At 50.8% G+C, this 14,683-nt stretch overlaps 1 protein-coding gene across 1 annotated transcript in view; it reads left to right on the plus strand.

The window, feature by feature from the left end:
* GRIN2D (glutamate receptor, ionotropic, N-methyl D-aspartate 2D) overlaps nucleotides 1-14,683 on the plus strand; it is a 41,177-nt gene that overhangs the window by 252 nt on the left and 26,242 nt on the right. The window contains exons 2-7 of the mRNA XM_008569329.1: nucleotides 3-275; nucleotides 4,122-4,741; nucleotides 8,865-8,979; nucleotides 9,274-9,485; nucleotides 9,763-9,931; nucleotides 10,418-10,571. Coding sequence (XP_008567551.1) covers nucleotides 3-275; nucleotides 4,122-4,741; nucleotides 8,865-8,979; nucleotides 9,274-9,485; nucleotides 9,763-9,931; nucleotides 10,418-10,571 — 1,543 coding nt within the window. The remainder of the gene's footprint in view (nucleotides 1-2; nucleotides 276-4,121; nucleotides 4,742-8,864; nucleotides 8,980-9,273; nucleotides 9,486-9,762; nucleotides 9,932-10,417; nucleotides 10,572-14,683) is intronic.

Genomic DNA, 14,683 nt, shown 5'->3' on the forward strand with positions numbered 1-14,683 from the left:
TATTACGGGTGCGCCTGGGCCCGTCCGTGGCGGCGGCCGTGCGCAGCCCGGGCCTGGACGTGCGGCCCGTGGCGCTGGTGCTCAACGGTTCGGACCCACGAAGCCTCGTGCTGCAGCTGTGCGACCTGCTGTCGGGGCTGCGCGTGCACGGCGTCGTCTTCGAGGACGACTCGCGCGCGCCCGCCGTCGCACCCATCCTCGACTTCCTGTCGGCGCAGACCTCGCTGCCCATCGTGGCCGTGCACGGCGGCGCTGCGCTCGTGCTCACGCCCAAGGTGCGCGCGACCGGCTGGGGGCGGGGCCAACCACAGGAGGCGTGTCTGGGACAGAACTGAGGGGCGTGGCCTTCCTTAGACAGGGCGGAGAGAGCCCTGTGGGTCGGCGTCCGGGACAAGGTGGGGCCAGGTGGAAGGGGTCAATCAGGCTGACTTGGAGGGGCGTGGTCTATAGGGTGAGCAGAGCCCTCCATGGGGTCACCAGAGGGAGGCCGGTCATCGCTGATCAGGATAGGGGGGAACGTGGACCCAGTCAGTGTAGGCGAGGGATTGCAGGAAAGGCTAGTAGAGGGAAGTGGTGGGATCTGGGGACGAAGCGGGGCCAGCCAGCGAGGGGCGGGGACTGGGACCAGCCCGAGATGGCAAAATCTGAGGGAGGAGTGGGATCTGGGATCTGAGAGGGGAGGAGTCAGTTGGAAAGGAATGGGGTTCAGAAAGGGACGAAGTCTAGTGGAGAGGCAGCCGGGAAGGCAGGGACAGGGACCAGGAGAGAGAGGCATCAAATACTGAGGGACAGAGTCAGGGAGTGTCTTGGCCAGCTGAGAGCAGAACCTAGAGGTCTATGCAGCAGGGTGGAGCCATCCAGTGAAAGGAGGCGTCTGAGAAGGGCCCGCGTTACTAATGAGGTGGACTGACGAGAGAGAGAACCAGGCAGCAAGGAAGCGAAGTTTAGGGCTAGGCCAGTCAGGGAAGGGATGGGGCTACCCAGTGAGGGGCCAGGCTAGAAATGAGGCGGGGCCTTAGCTCTGAACTAAAGAGGCGGGGTCCAGAGTGGATGAAGGTCCCGGGAGTGTGGTTTGAAAAGGGACATACCCAGCTGTGAGGTGTGAAAAGCGGGAATCCAGAGGGTGGGTCTGGGAGGATGAAGGCTCACGGTAGAGGCGGGACCAGCCAATGAGAGGTCAATGCCAGGAGCCCCCAGGGTAGGAGAGGGTAGAGGCTGAATCTAGCCGTGGTCTGTAGAGAGGCCTGCCTCCCGAGGGTACAGGAGGGACCAGTTGCAGTGGACTCCTGGTTGCGAAAGAGAATTGGACCAAGCTTGATCTGCGGGCTGAGAAGGGGTCAACTAACAGGTGGGGCCTGAGAGGCATGGGGGCTATTCAGGGGTGGAGCCAGTGGAACAGAGAGGCGGCACTTGCTGAAGGATGGGGCCACCTGGATGGGTGGAGCCTAAGTCTACCAATTTCCTACTCTGAGGACCTATGGCTTTGTAACTGGATCACTATTGCATTCTGGGACTTGTAGTTCTCTCCTATCCAGAACATTCTGGGAAGGACCTCTGTCCGACTTTCTTATTCTCCTTGGCAAGGTGTTGTACAGAGATTTGTAGGCAGATCACCTGGGAAGTGAACTTATGATTTCCTGGCTGCCGCCTCCATAGCATAGCCAGAGATGTGGTCCCTCTTGCTGAAAGTGTGGTCCGCTCTGTTTCATTGTCTGCTGGGCACCGTGGTCCGCTCAGTGTACACCCATTGCGGTCTGGGAAATGTAGTCCCCTCACTGTCCCTGGTTGGAAGAAAGGGTGGTCCTCATAGCTCCATTTATGCCCCATCAAATGCTGGCAATGTGGTCCTCTCAGCACACATCCGCCTGCTGAAGGGTGAGGTCCTCTCAGGGTTCTCATTGCATGCTGGTAGACCTCATCCCCTCAGGACAACTTCCGTCTCCCCTACACATATAACCACAGGCACGTTCCTAGGGAGAAAGTCCACTTGCTGTTCTCAGTGAATTACAGGAACATTTATTGAGGGCTGATTCTGTGCCAGGGTTGTTTTAGGTTCTGGGGAATACAGGTGGTGGTGGGCGGGGGGGGGGGGGGGGGGGGGGGGGGGGGGGGGGGGGGGGGGGGGGGAACAGACAAGGTCTCTGCCTTATGGAATTTGCATTAGAATAGGGGAGACAGACAAAACAAGTAACAGATAGTAAAATCTGTCCTGGAGGAAATCGACAGGATGTTATAATAACTGAGGATGGTGCTTCAATAGATGGCAGTGAGGAAGCCCTTCCTGAGGAGATGACACCTGAGCTGGACCTGAGGAATGAGGAGGGTTAGGTGCAGCATAGAGGATGTGGGGGAAAGTGACCCCAGGAGAGGCAATAGCTAAGAACAAAGCTCTTGAAGCCAGAAAGAGCTTGATGTGTTGGAGGACAAGGAAAGAGGGAGTATGGCTGGACCCGACTGGGGACGGGGGGTGGCAGAAGATGATGTCAGAGAGGCAATGGGGCCAGTTCATGCAGGGCCTTGTGGGCCACAGCAAGGACTTTGGCTTTGATTCTGAGGTAGAATCATTGGAAGGTTTTCAACTGAGAAGGGATGTGATCCAATTAATAATTTGAAATGATCACTCTGGCTACGGTTTGGAGAACAGACTGGAAGATGCAAGAATAGAAGCAGAGATGGGTTGGAAAGCTGTAGATGCCTAGGCAAGAGAGAAAGTCGTGACGATGAGAGTGTGACAGTGGCAGCAGCGAGGAGTGGACAACTGGGGTTATGTTTGAACATAGAAGATGGCCTCATTGTGGGTGTGAGAGAAAAAGAGAGGGAAAGGATGATTTAGTTTGGGGGCCTAAGCATCAGGGTGAATAAGAAAAAGAAGACAGGGATCAGATTTGAAGAAAGATCAAGAATTCTCTTGTGACATGCTGATTTTGAGATGCCATTTGGAAATCCAATGGGAGATGTTGAATAGAGAGGAGGATAGTATATATAATTACAATGCGTCCATTAAAACAAATAAATTACAAAAAAAAAAAAAAGAAAGAGGGATAGGTTTGTCTGGAGCTCATGGGAGAGGCTGTGACTGAGGATAAGGAGCCATCAGCATTCCAGCGATGTCCAATAGAATTTTCTGCAATGATGAAGATGGCGTGTATCTTCTCTGTTCAATATGGTAGCCACAAGCTACATGCTGTTGAGCACTTGTGTGGTTAATGCAACCGGAAAACAAAATTTTAATTTTATTTAATTTTAATTAATTTAAATTCAAATAGCTACAAGTGGCTAGCAGCTACCATATTGGATAGTGCAGGAGACAGTATTTAAATCCATGTGTCTGGATGAGATTGCCAGGAAGAGAGGACAGAGAAGAAAAGAGAACACTAGAACACTCCTACATTTAGAATTCTGGCCAAGGAAGAGGAGCCAGCATAGGAGACAGAGAAGGTGGAGATAGGGAGGTAGGAGGAAAACCAAAGAAGGGAAAGTTCACACAGCAAAGCTTCTTCCAGCTGGGAGATACAGTACCTTCAGCACTCTCATTGCATACTAGGAGATGTAGTCTCCCTCCTTGTATACAGGGAATCAGTCCCTTTCAGTGGATGCTGGGAGCTGTAGTTACCTCACTGGATGCTGGGTATATTAATGACAGTGATGTTAGATGCTATAACAGATAAATCTCCAAATTTCAGCAGCTAAACCCAATAGAAAGTTGTTTCTCAGTCATGTAAAATCCAAACAGGTGTTCCTAATTGAAGGTGGCTCTCCTCCATATGGTGACTCAGGGACTTAGGCTCCCTACCTCTTTGGCTCTGTCTGTAATCCCCTAGTACTTTAAAGTTCTCTTCTGGGGCCTCTGCATCTGCCCTCAAACAGAGAGAGAGTAAGGTTCATGGGGGAGAAATTTTATGGGTGAGTCTAGAAAAACAGCCATGTAGATAAACCTGACCCAGATCTAGCCCTGTGTCCTAGAAAGAAAAGGAGAGCAAGTTCGGTAAATAGCTAGTCAGGCTGCCATATTGAGAGTTGTGATCTGAAGTTGGCAGCTAGGAGCTATCATCCCCTTATCAGTTTCTGGGAGATGAGGTTCCCACATCAGGAGGCCTGACATCCTCTACCCTAACCCTCAGGAGAAGGGCTCCACCTTCCTGCAACTAGGCTCCTCCACAGAGCAGCAGCTTCAGGTCATCTTTGAGGTGCTGGAGGAGTACGACTGGACGTCCTTTGTAGCAGTGACCACGCGTGCCCCCGGCCACCGGGCCTTCCTGTCTTACATCGAGGTGCTGACTGACGGCAGCCTGGTGGGCTGGGAGCACCGAGGGGCGCTGACACTGGACCCTGGGGCAGGTGAGGCCGTGCTAGGTGCCCAGCTCCGCAGTGTCAGTGCCCAGATCCGCCTGCTCTTCTGTGCCCGTGAGGAGGCTGAGCCTGTGTTCCGGGCAGCCGAGGAGGCTGGCCTCACTGGGCCTGGCTACGTCTGGTTCATGGTGGGGCCCCAGCTGGCTGGAGGTGGGGGCTCAGGGGCCCCTGGGGAGCCCCTTCTTCTGCCAGGAGGTGCTCCACTGCCTGCAGGACTGTTTGCAGTGCGCTCGGCTGGTTGGAGGGATGACCTGGCCCAGCGTGTGGCAGCTGGTGTTGCCGTAGTGGCCAGAGGTGCCCAAGCTCTGCTGCGTGACTATGGCTTCCTGCCTGAGCTTGGCCATGACTGTCGTGCCCAGAACCGCACCCACCGTGGAGAGAGTCTGCATAGGTGAGTGGGGCTGGATGGGAGGGGTGTGGAAAGGCTTCCAGAGCCTGACTATGTGGAATACTCACTGGCTGAGAGGCTTCAAATGGGTCACATCCCCTTTCAGAGCATCAGTTTCCTTTTCTGGAAAATGGGTGTAATTGGGTCTCTTTACTGGGGTTAAATCAGGTAATTTGGAAAAAGTACCTGAAACACAGCAAGTTTATTACTATGTCTGATGACTAAGTAAGATACATAGTTTTTCACATTTTAATGTGTTTGAAATCAAGATGTGTCATAATTGATGGCTTATGATGGTTTAGTTGGCAGTACTTTTTTTCTTTCTTTGTGATACATAAAAATAGCAATACATCCTACAGTTGACAGCATCTTAGGTTCAATGAAATGCCCTAGTTAGAGTACGAGCTGAACTTCAATAACAAAAAGACCCAACAATCCAGTGGCCCATACAAGATAGAAGTTTGTTCCTTTCTCACATAACAACCCAGAGATCAGTAGTCAAGATTATCAGGAGACTGCTGCTCCATGTAATCATTCAGGGATCCAGGAGCTTCCCACCTTGCTTCTCTGGCATCTCCTTTCTATACAGTCAAAGCTGGGTTGTGGGCATGAGTGAATGGGTCTAACTCATGAGAAGAGGGAAAGAGGAAGTGGTGGGCAAGCAATTTCCTTTTAAGTGAGGTAGAAGGGACACAGCTCACATCCTATTGGTGAGAATGTAGTCACATGGTCAGGGCTGACTTACAGATTGTTTACAGCAGTGTGTATTCTGATTGGTTAGAGGGCCATTCTGATTGGTTAGTGCCTGTGCTGTACTGATCATTAGCTATTTTGAATATCACCCTTGCCCATGGCCTGGGCTAGCTGCAAGGAATGCTGGGAAATGTTAACCCTAGCTGGACAGCTGTGTGCCCAGTTTACATGCTATTATTTTAGAAGAGGAGAACAGAGTTTGTTGGAAGATAGCATCTCCACCATAGGAAGCTCTGGGAGTGGGGAAACAGATGAGTTTGGTGACAGAACAATGGAAGGAGAGGCCTTTAACCCTGAAGTGAGGAAGAGTTGAGTTTGGGAAGAAGAGATGGGTGAGGAAGAAGACCTAAGGGAGAAGAATTGAGAACTGCTGAGTTGGAAATCGGGATTCCAGAACAAGATGATGAGAAATGTATCCCTCGTTCATAAATACTTACTGAGCAACTGCTAGGAACTAGGGCTCATGCTGGGTGCTGAGAACAGAGAGATGAATAAGACCATGAACTTATTCTTCAAAAGCAAGGTCCTGTTGGGGTGGCAAACAGGGATGGGGATAATGACAGCGCAGCATGATGTTTGCAGTAATGGCAGTAGCACAGGCATTGTGGAAGCACCAGGGAGGAGTACTGGCTAAGACAGGACATTTTTGGTTGCAAGAAGAAGAGTCTCATTCAAGTGTCCTCAGGGGAAAAGGGGTTTATGTGGAAAGATAAACACACACAGAAACACAGACATCAGGAATGGAGGCCAAGCCAGAGGCCAGCTACTCTTTCATCTCTTTCTGATTCTGTCTTTCTTACTTTCTGCCCCTGTCTCTCTCTCTGCCTCTCTTTCTGTCTCTTTCTCTCCCTTTCTATCAGGCTTGCCTCTCCCAGAGGCTGTTCAGTTCTTTACCCAGAATTTCTTCCAGCGTACACAAGTCACAGGTCGGCCTATAGAGTCAGGGAGGTTTCTAGGACAAGGAGATATCTAAGCTTAGACTGAAGGATGAATTGCTCATTCATTCATTCATTCATTGAAAAGCCCTTTATTGAGAGTCTACTATGTGCCAAGAACCACTTTAGGCACAAGGGTATAGTGTTAAATAAGGTCCCTGCTCTCACAGAGCTTACTTTCTAATAGGCGAGATGAGCAGTGAACAAACAAGAAAAGAAAGAAGAAAATAGCAGGTGATAACTTCTGAGATGAAAATAAAAGGGAGAATATGATAAGAAATGCCTAGGGGGGCTAGGCTAGGTGAGGTGGTCAGGAAAGGCCTTTCTGACTAGGCAAAATTTGGAAGTTTTAACAAAATGGATAAAGAGAAGGAGCCAAGAAAAAGAGAGAGAGAGAGAGAGAGAGAGAGAGAGAGAGAGAGAAGGAGCCAAGCATTGGAAGATCAAATGAAGTGAGAGGGAATAGCAGGTGCAAAGTCCCTGGGGCTGGAATTGCCTTGTCTTTGTCCATTTTGTGCTGTTTTAACAGAATAGCCCGGACTGGGTAATTTATAATGAACAGAAATTTGGCTCATAGTTCTGGAGGCTGGGAAGTCCAATATCAAGGTGCCAGAATCTGGAGAAGGCCTTCTTGCTGTGTCATTACGTGGTGGAAGGCATAAGTGGTAGAAGGGCAAAGACAAAAGGCAGGGAGGGGAGAAGGGATGAACACACTCCTGCGATAACAGCATTAGTTCATTCATGGAGGCTCTGCCCTCATGACCTAAACACCTCTTAAAGGTCCAACCTCCCAATACTATCACAATAGCAATTAAATTTCTATTTATTTATTTCTTTGTTCATTTATTTATTTATTTACTTTTCTTGGTGGCTGGCTGGTATGGGGATCCAAACCCTTGACCTTGGTGTTATCTGCACCAGCTCCAACTGGTGAGCTAACCAGCCAGTCCCAGACTTCAACATGAGTTTTGGAGGGGACAAACATTCAAACCATAGCATGCCTGCTTGGGAGGCTGAAACACCAAGTGTGGCTGGAGAATAGTGGGCAAGAGGAAGAAAGGTAGGAGGAGGGAATGGAGAGACATATGGAACTCAGCTCATGTAGGGCCTTTAGGCTAGGGGAGGGGTTTGGACATGATTTTAAGAGTGGTGGGGAGTTCATCAGCAATAGTATTCCAGTCAGGGGGAACAGCATGTGCAAAAGCACAGAGGAGAGAAAAACTTGGGCAGATTGGTGGGACCATAATAGTTCAGAACAGATGGGATTCATGAGGCTGGGGAGGTAAATGTGCCACTTGCCTTGAATACCAGATTAAGAGATTTGGACTTTGTTCCAGGGTACTGGTGAGCCATGGGTGGGCTATGAGCAGGGGAAAGGTGAAGTCAGTTTTGGGTGTAGAAAGATCCCTCTGGGGCTAAGTGGAGTACAGACTGGAGGAGAGAGATTTGAGGTTGGAGGCCAGGCAGGAGGCTGGGGTAAGGGTCCAGGAGGGCTGTGGGGATAGAAAGGGGCAGAGAGAGCCCTGGGGAAGGAAGGATGGGGCTTGGGGATTGATGGCCTGTTTGGGGAGACTGACGGGGTAAGGATGGCAGCTGAAAGTCTAGCCCAGTGACTGGGTGGATGATGTGAGACACCTTAGTATAGGGTGATGTTGCATCGTGAAGATATCTGAGAGTCCAGGGACCCCCTGGGGGTTTCTTCCTAGCAGAAGGGACATTTGAGCTGAGTCATTAAGACACATGAGAGTTGGTCAGGATGAGAAGGGGTAGTATAAGGGTTTTCCAGGCAGAGAGAATAGCACCTGCAAAGGCCTAGAGATAGGAACCGCTTGACATGTTTGAGAGATACCTTGCATTCAGTGTTGATAGAGCAAAAAGAGGGTTTTCAGGTGGGAAGAGTTTGAAGATAGGAAGATATCAGAGATGGGCTTCAGAGGTAGGCAGGGCCAGGACGCATAGGGATTCTAGGGCCTCAGCACCATGCTGAGGGTCTGGGACCTTATCCTGGGGGCACTGGGCAGCCAAGGGGAGGATGCTGAGCGAGGAAGAGGCATATTTGTGAGATCTTGGAGGTGAAGGAGGAGAGATTCCAACCATAGCTGGGGCTGGTTACTAGAAAGAGGACTCTGGGGGCCGGCCCGGTGGCGCACTGCGCTAGTGCGCCACTTGGGAAGTGCGGCGGCGCTCCCGCCGAGGGTTCGGATCCCACATGCAGACCGGTTCCCGCTCACTGGCTGAGCGAGGCGCGGGGGCAACGCCGAGGGCTGCGATCCCGTTGCCGGTCCCGGTCCGGTGCGGGGGTGACACTGAGGGTTGTGATCCGTTGCCGGACACGGAAAAAGACAAAAAAAAAAAATAAAAGAAAGAGGACTCTGTCCTCAGGGGCCGAGGGACCCAACCCGGGTCCCCACATGTCTCCTTCCTTTCCTCCTGGGCAGGTATTTCATGAACATTACCTGGGATAACCGAGATTACTCCTTCAATGAGGATGGCTTCCTGGTGAACCCCTCCCTGGTGGTTATCTCCCTCACCAGAGACAGGACTTGGGAGGTGGTGAGTTGCAACCCAGACCTCAGGCATGGGAGAGGGCCTGGACTCCTGGGTCCTGGCAGAGGAGGAGCCTGAGGTCCTGGACTCTGAGGGAGGAGTGGGCTGGGAGCCAGGACCCCTGGGTCCTGGGGGAGGATGGGACTGAAGGCCCAGACTCCTGGGTCTGAAGAAGGAAAGGGCTCCTCAATACTGGAGGGAAATGGTGCCCACACTCCTAGGCCTGAGAGAGAAGGAACATGGAGGCAGGACACCCCAGAAAGTCCCCCCAGGAAGCATGACTCTCTTTCTCTTTGGAAGGTGGGCAGCTGGGAGCAGCAGACTCTCCGCCTCAAGTACCCGCTATGGTCCCGCTACGGTCGCTTCTTGCAGCCAGTGGATGACACGCAGCACCTCACAGTGGCCACGCTCGAGGAGAGGCCGTTTGTCATTGTGGAGCCTGCTGACCCCATCAGTGGCACTTGCATCCGAGACTCAGTCCCCTGCCGGAGCCAGCTCAACCGAACCCACAGGTGACAGCCCGGGATCCAGGAGTTCCAGCTTTAAATTCCTCCTCCCTTGAAGCCCAGTAGTTTTGGCTTGTAGTCCCTTCCTCCCTTGGGACCCAGGACCCCCAAAGCACTCCAGCTTGGTGACCTTGAGCAAGCCCGGTAACTCTTTTGAGTCTGTTTTCCTTGAAAGCGCTAACCATAGTTTTAGCTGCTGCCTGTGCCTTCCTCCATACTCTTACCTCACGGGAGAGTATAACGGGGTTCCCCAAACCTCCGCAAGCTTGGTCCCTCCCCGCAGCCCTCCACCTGACGCCCCCCGCCCGGAAAAGCGGTGCTGCAAGGGTTTTTGCATCGATATTCTGAAGCGGCTGGCGCAGACCATAGGCTTCAGCTACGACCTCTACCTGGTCACCAACGGCAAGCACGGGAAGAAGATCGACGGCGTCTGGAACGGCATGATCGGGGAGGTGAGGCAGGCCAGGACACGGTGCGGTCAGGGGATCTTTGGGGGCGACGCGGGCAGAGCAAGGAGGCGGGAATCCTGGTGTTGGAGGGAGCGTGCTCAGAAGGAGGGACCTCCGTGCCCGAAGGCGCGGGGCGAGGACAGGGTACGAGACGGACCGCTGGTAGGAAGGGCCGGGTGGAGAAGCAGTGGGGCGAGGCCAGGAGAAGGGACCCTTGGGGCTGGTGGAGGCGGGGACAGAAGGGTGGAACTGCTAGGAGAAGGGGGCGGGCCGGGCAGATGTAAGCCAGAGCCTTGGTGGGGGCAGCGGAGCGGGTTGGGGCTGTCTCTCCCCGCTCCTGCTCCCTTTCTTTCAACTGCACCTTTCCCTGGCCCACTCTGCGTCCCTCTTTGTCGTCCTGTCCCTGGTCTCCACCTGGGGCCGGCCTTTGCCTACCGTCGGCCTCCACCTGAGCCGGGTTCCCTGGCCCGCCCCTCGCTCCTTTCCCAGGTGTTCTACCAGCGGGCGGACATGGCTATCGGCTCCCTCACCATCAACGAGGAGCGGTCGGAGATCGTGGACTTCTCAGTCCCCTTCGTAGAGACGGGCATCAGCGTCATGGTGGCACGCAGCAATGGCACCGTGTCCCCCTCGGCCTTCCTCGGTGAGCTGGGACCCTGGCACAAGGAGCCAGACCTAGTAGGCACGGCTGGAGCAGCTGCCCCCAGCCGTGTGGGCCCGAGGGTCAGAATACCTGACTCCCGTCCCGGTATGGCCTGTACTGGCTGTGTGACTCTGGTGAAGTGTGACATCACTTCTGAGCCTCAATTTCCTAATCTGTAAAATGGGAGAAATAATTTCCCCTACCAGTAGGAGTTTTACCAAGAAACTGGGGTTCAGGAGCCTTCTCTCACCCAGCCCCTTCCAAAGTCTGGCACCTGGTTTGGTGTTCATTATGTTGTATTCTTTTTTTCTTAAAGAGAGCCCTCCGAGTTGTGTAAGCTTTAGGCCCCACAAAACCCAAGCCTTCCCCTGTCTCTAGGTTTGAGATAAAGAAGAGATTAGCACTGTACTGCACATTGTAAGCACTCAAGTCACCCATCGCAGTGTTTATTGAGCGCCTCGTATGTGCCAGTCTCTGGGCTACACACTGGGAACATATGGTGGATGAGGCAGACACAGATTCCTGCCTTCTAGAAGCTCTCAACCTCCTGGGGGGACATAAAATAAACTCTTAAAGGAATACATAGACAAAATCACTTCAGATGGTGATAATTACCTCAAGCCAGGGTGAAGAGATGGTGAGGAATAGGGTTGGTGCTGGGTGTGTGTGGACAGGAGAAGCCCCTTTTAGGAGGTGACTCAGCCCTGAATAGTTGTGGCTGGAAAAGCATTCTAGGCAGAGGAAACAGAAATAGCAAAGGTCCGAGGGCTGGCCCGTGGCTTACTCAGGAGAGTGTGGTGCTAGTAACACCAAGGCCGCGGGTTTGGATCTCATGTAGGGGTGGCCAGTTAGCTCACTGGGTGAGCGTGGTGCTGACAACACCAAGTCTAGGGTTAAGATCCCCTTACCGGCCATCTTCTTTTTAAAAAAAAAAAAAAAGTAAAAGAAAAAAAGAAATGGTAAAGGTCCCAAGGTGGGAATGTGTGTGGAGGGTTTGTAAAAGCACTGCCGGCCTGTGTGGCTGGAAGGGTGGGGCAGTGAGGGTAAGAAGTGTGGGAGGTGAGGGCTGTGAGGGCATGTGGCAGATATTACAGGGCCTTGGAAACAACGGTAGGAAATTGGAGTTTTATTCTTATTGCAATGACAAGAGTTTTAACTACAGAAGGTGGTGTGGGGATATATGATCAGATTTAGACTTTTTGGCAGCTCTGTGGAAGCAGGAGGCTGGGGAGGAGGCTACTAGAGAGGTCCATGCCAGAGAAGGGTAGGGACATGCAAGGGGGATGAGACAAGTAGACCAGTAGGTGTGGTTAGGAAGCTGCCATCCACATGGGCTGATGACTTTGAGGTGGATTGGGTAGAAGTCCCGTTTCCTGAGCTGGAGAAGACAGAAGGAGGATACATCAGGCCAAGGGCAAGAGTTCTCATCAGTTCCCACTTGCTCTCTGAAGTCTGAGCAAAACTTCTGAGACAGGGAAGGGGCTGGAAGAAGAGACATCCCTTCCTTCATGTTTTGTTTTCTGTCTATTTCCCCCAACCATGTCTCCTGTGGCCTTCTCTGCACTGAGGTCTCTGCAGGGCACACTGAGAAGTACCACGGGGAGCCCCTGCCTTCAGGCAACACATAGCAGGGGAGTGATAAGGTCCTATTCATGCTCCACCATGTTGCCCAGTAAAGGTGACAGCATATCCACAGACGCCACAGTGACAGTCCAGGGTGGTGACCTTGCTGCGATGTCCTGGCAGCTCATACTTAGCTCTTGGAGGTTGAATCACCTAGTACTAATCTCAAGGGAATGTGATTTTGGTTTGTCAGTGAGCTCCCAGAGCAACAAAAAATTATTGAATATGAGGAGGGGACACGTCAATGGGAGTTTGTCTGATGGACAGGTCAAGATAGCACCTCTGGCGGGGGAGCTGAGGAGACAAGGCAGAGAGGGTGTGGCTTGCTTGGGCAACTGTGAGTTCTGGTTAAAGCATGGGTGCTTGAGAGAGTGATCAAGCCAGAGAGAAGGGTAGGACAAGGCTGAGTGGTGGAAACTTTGTCCTGGGGGTGCTGGGGAGCCATGGGAGAGCTGTGAGCGGGGGGGGGGGCAGGGTCGCCACTGAGCTGTTGGGGGCACAGGCTGGAGGGGCGACTGGAGGCCAGGAAGCTGGGGAGATGGTCCACGGAAGGCCATGAGGCCTGAGCCATTTTGGCCACAAGAACAGAGAGGAGACGCCCATGTAGCATGAGGGAGGGGGACAGTAGCATGGGCTGGGGATTGACAGGCTGTAGCAGGTGAAGGAGATGGAGAAGGGTAGGATGGCAAATGGGGTTTTAGCCTGTGACTGGATGGATGGTGTGGCTGCCAAGATGGAAAGCCTGGAAGCTGGTCTGCTCAGTGTGGAACATGATAAATGGCCTGGGGGCATGGCTAGGGGGAGGTGGAAACTTGGGTCTGGCGCCCAGGAAACATTTATTTTTTATATTTTATTTTTATTTTTATTTATCTTTTTTTTCTTTTGGAAAACCTATAGAACATTTTCTTTTTTTTTTTTTTTTAATTTTATTTTGTCGATATACAATGTGGTTGATTATTGTGGCCCATTACGGAAACCTCCCTCTCTCCTCCTTCTCCCCCCTCCCAACCAACAATGTCCTTTCTGTTTGCTTGTTGTATCAACTTCAAGGAATTGTAGTTGTTATGTCTTCTTCCCCCCCCCACGTTTTTTTTTGTGTGTGTGTGTGTGTGTGTGTGTGTGAATTTATTTATTTATTTTTATTTCCCACCAATAAGTGAGAACATGTGATATTTCTCTTTCTGTGCCTGACTTGTTTCACTTAATATAATTCTCTCAAGTTCCATCCATGTTGTTGCAAATGGCAGTATTTCATTCGTTTTTATAGCTGAGTAATATTCCATTGTGTATATATACCACATTTTCGGTATCCACTCATCCGATGATGGACATTTGGGCTGGTTTCAACTCTTTGCTATTGTAAAGAGTGCTGTGATGAACATTCGGGAACAGATATACCTTCGACTTGATGATTTCCATTGCTCTGGGTATATTCCCAGCAGTGGGATAGCTGGGTCATATGGCAGATCTATCTGCAATTGTTTGAGGAACCTCCATACCATTTTCCATAGAGGCTGCACCATTTTGCAGTCCCACCAACAATGTATGAGAGTTCCTTTTTCTCCGCAACCTCACCAGCATTTATACTTCAGAGTCTTTTGGATGTTAGCCATCCTAACTGGGGTGAGATGGTATCTCTGTGTAGTTTTGATTTGCATTTCCCAAATGCTGAGTGATGTTGAGCATTTTTTCATATGTCTGTTGGCCATTTGTATATCTTCCTTAGAGAAATGCCTACTTAGCTCTTTTGCCCATTTTTTTAATTGGATTGCTTGTTTTTTTTTCTTGTAAAGTTGTTTGAATTCCTTGTATATTCTGGATATGAATCCTTTGTCAGATGTATATTTTGCAAATATTTTCTCCCACTCTGTTGGTTGTCTTTTAACTCTGTTAATTGTTTCTTTTGCTGTGCAGAAGCTCTTTAGTTTGATATAATCCCATTTGTTTATTTTCCTTTGGTTGTCCGTGCTTTGGGGGTCATATTCATGAAGTCTGTGCCCAGTGTATCTCCTGTGTTTTCTTTAAGAAGTTTTATTGTTTCAGGGTGTAAATTTAAATCCTTAATCAATTTTAAGTTGACTTTAGTGTACGGTGAAAGGTATGGGTCTAGTTTCATTCTCCTGCATATTGATAGCCAGTTATCCCAGCACCATTTGCTAAAGAGGCAGTCTCTTCCCCAGTGTATAGGCTTGGTGCCTTTGTCAAAGACCAGATGACTGTAGGTGTGTGGGTTTATTTCTGGATTCTCTATTCTATTCCATTGATCAGTGTATCTGTTTTTATGCCAGTACCATACTGTTTTGGTTATTATAGCTTTGTAGTATAATTTAAAGCCAGGTAGTGTTATGCCTCCTACTTTATTTTTTTTACTTCCAGCTTTATTTTTTTTGCTCAACATTGCTTTCGCTATGCGTGGTCTTTTGTTATTCCATATAAATGTCTGGATAGTTCTTTCCATTTCTGAGAAAAATGTCATTGGGATTTTGATG

This window comes from Galeopterus variegatus, unplaced genomic scaffold (assembly GCF_000696425.1).
Source record: "Galeopterus variegatus unplaced genomic scaffold, G_variegatus-3.0.2 Scaffold486, whole genome shotgun sequence".
NCBI classification, from domain to species: domain Eukaryota; kingdom Metazoa; phylum Chordata; class Mammalia; order Dermoptera; family Cynocephalidae; genus Galeopterus; species Galeopterus variegatus.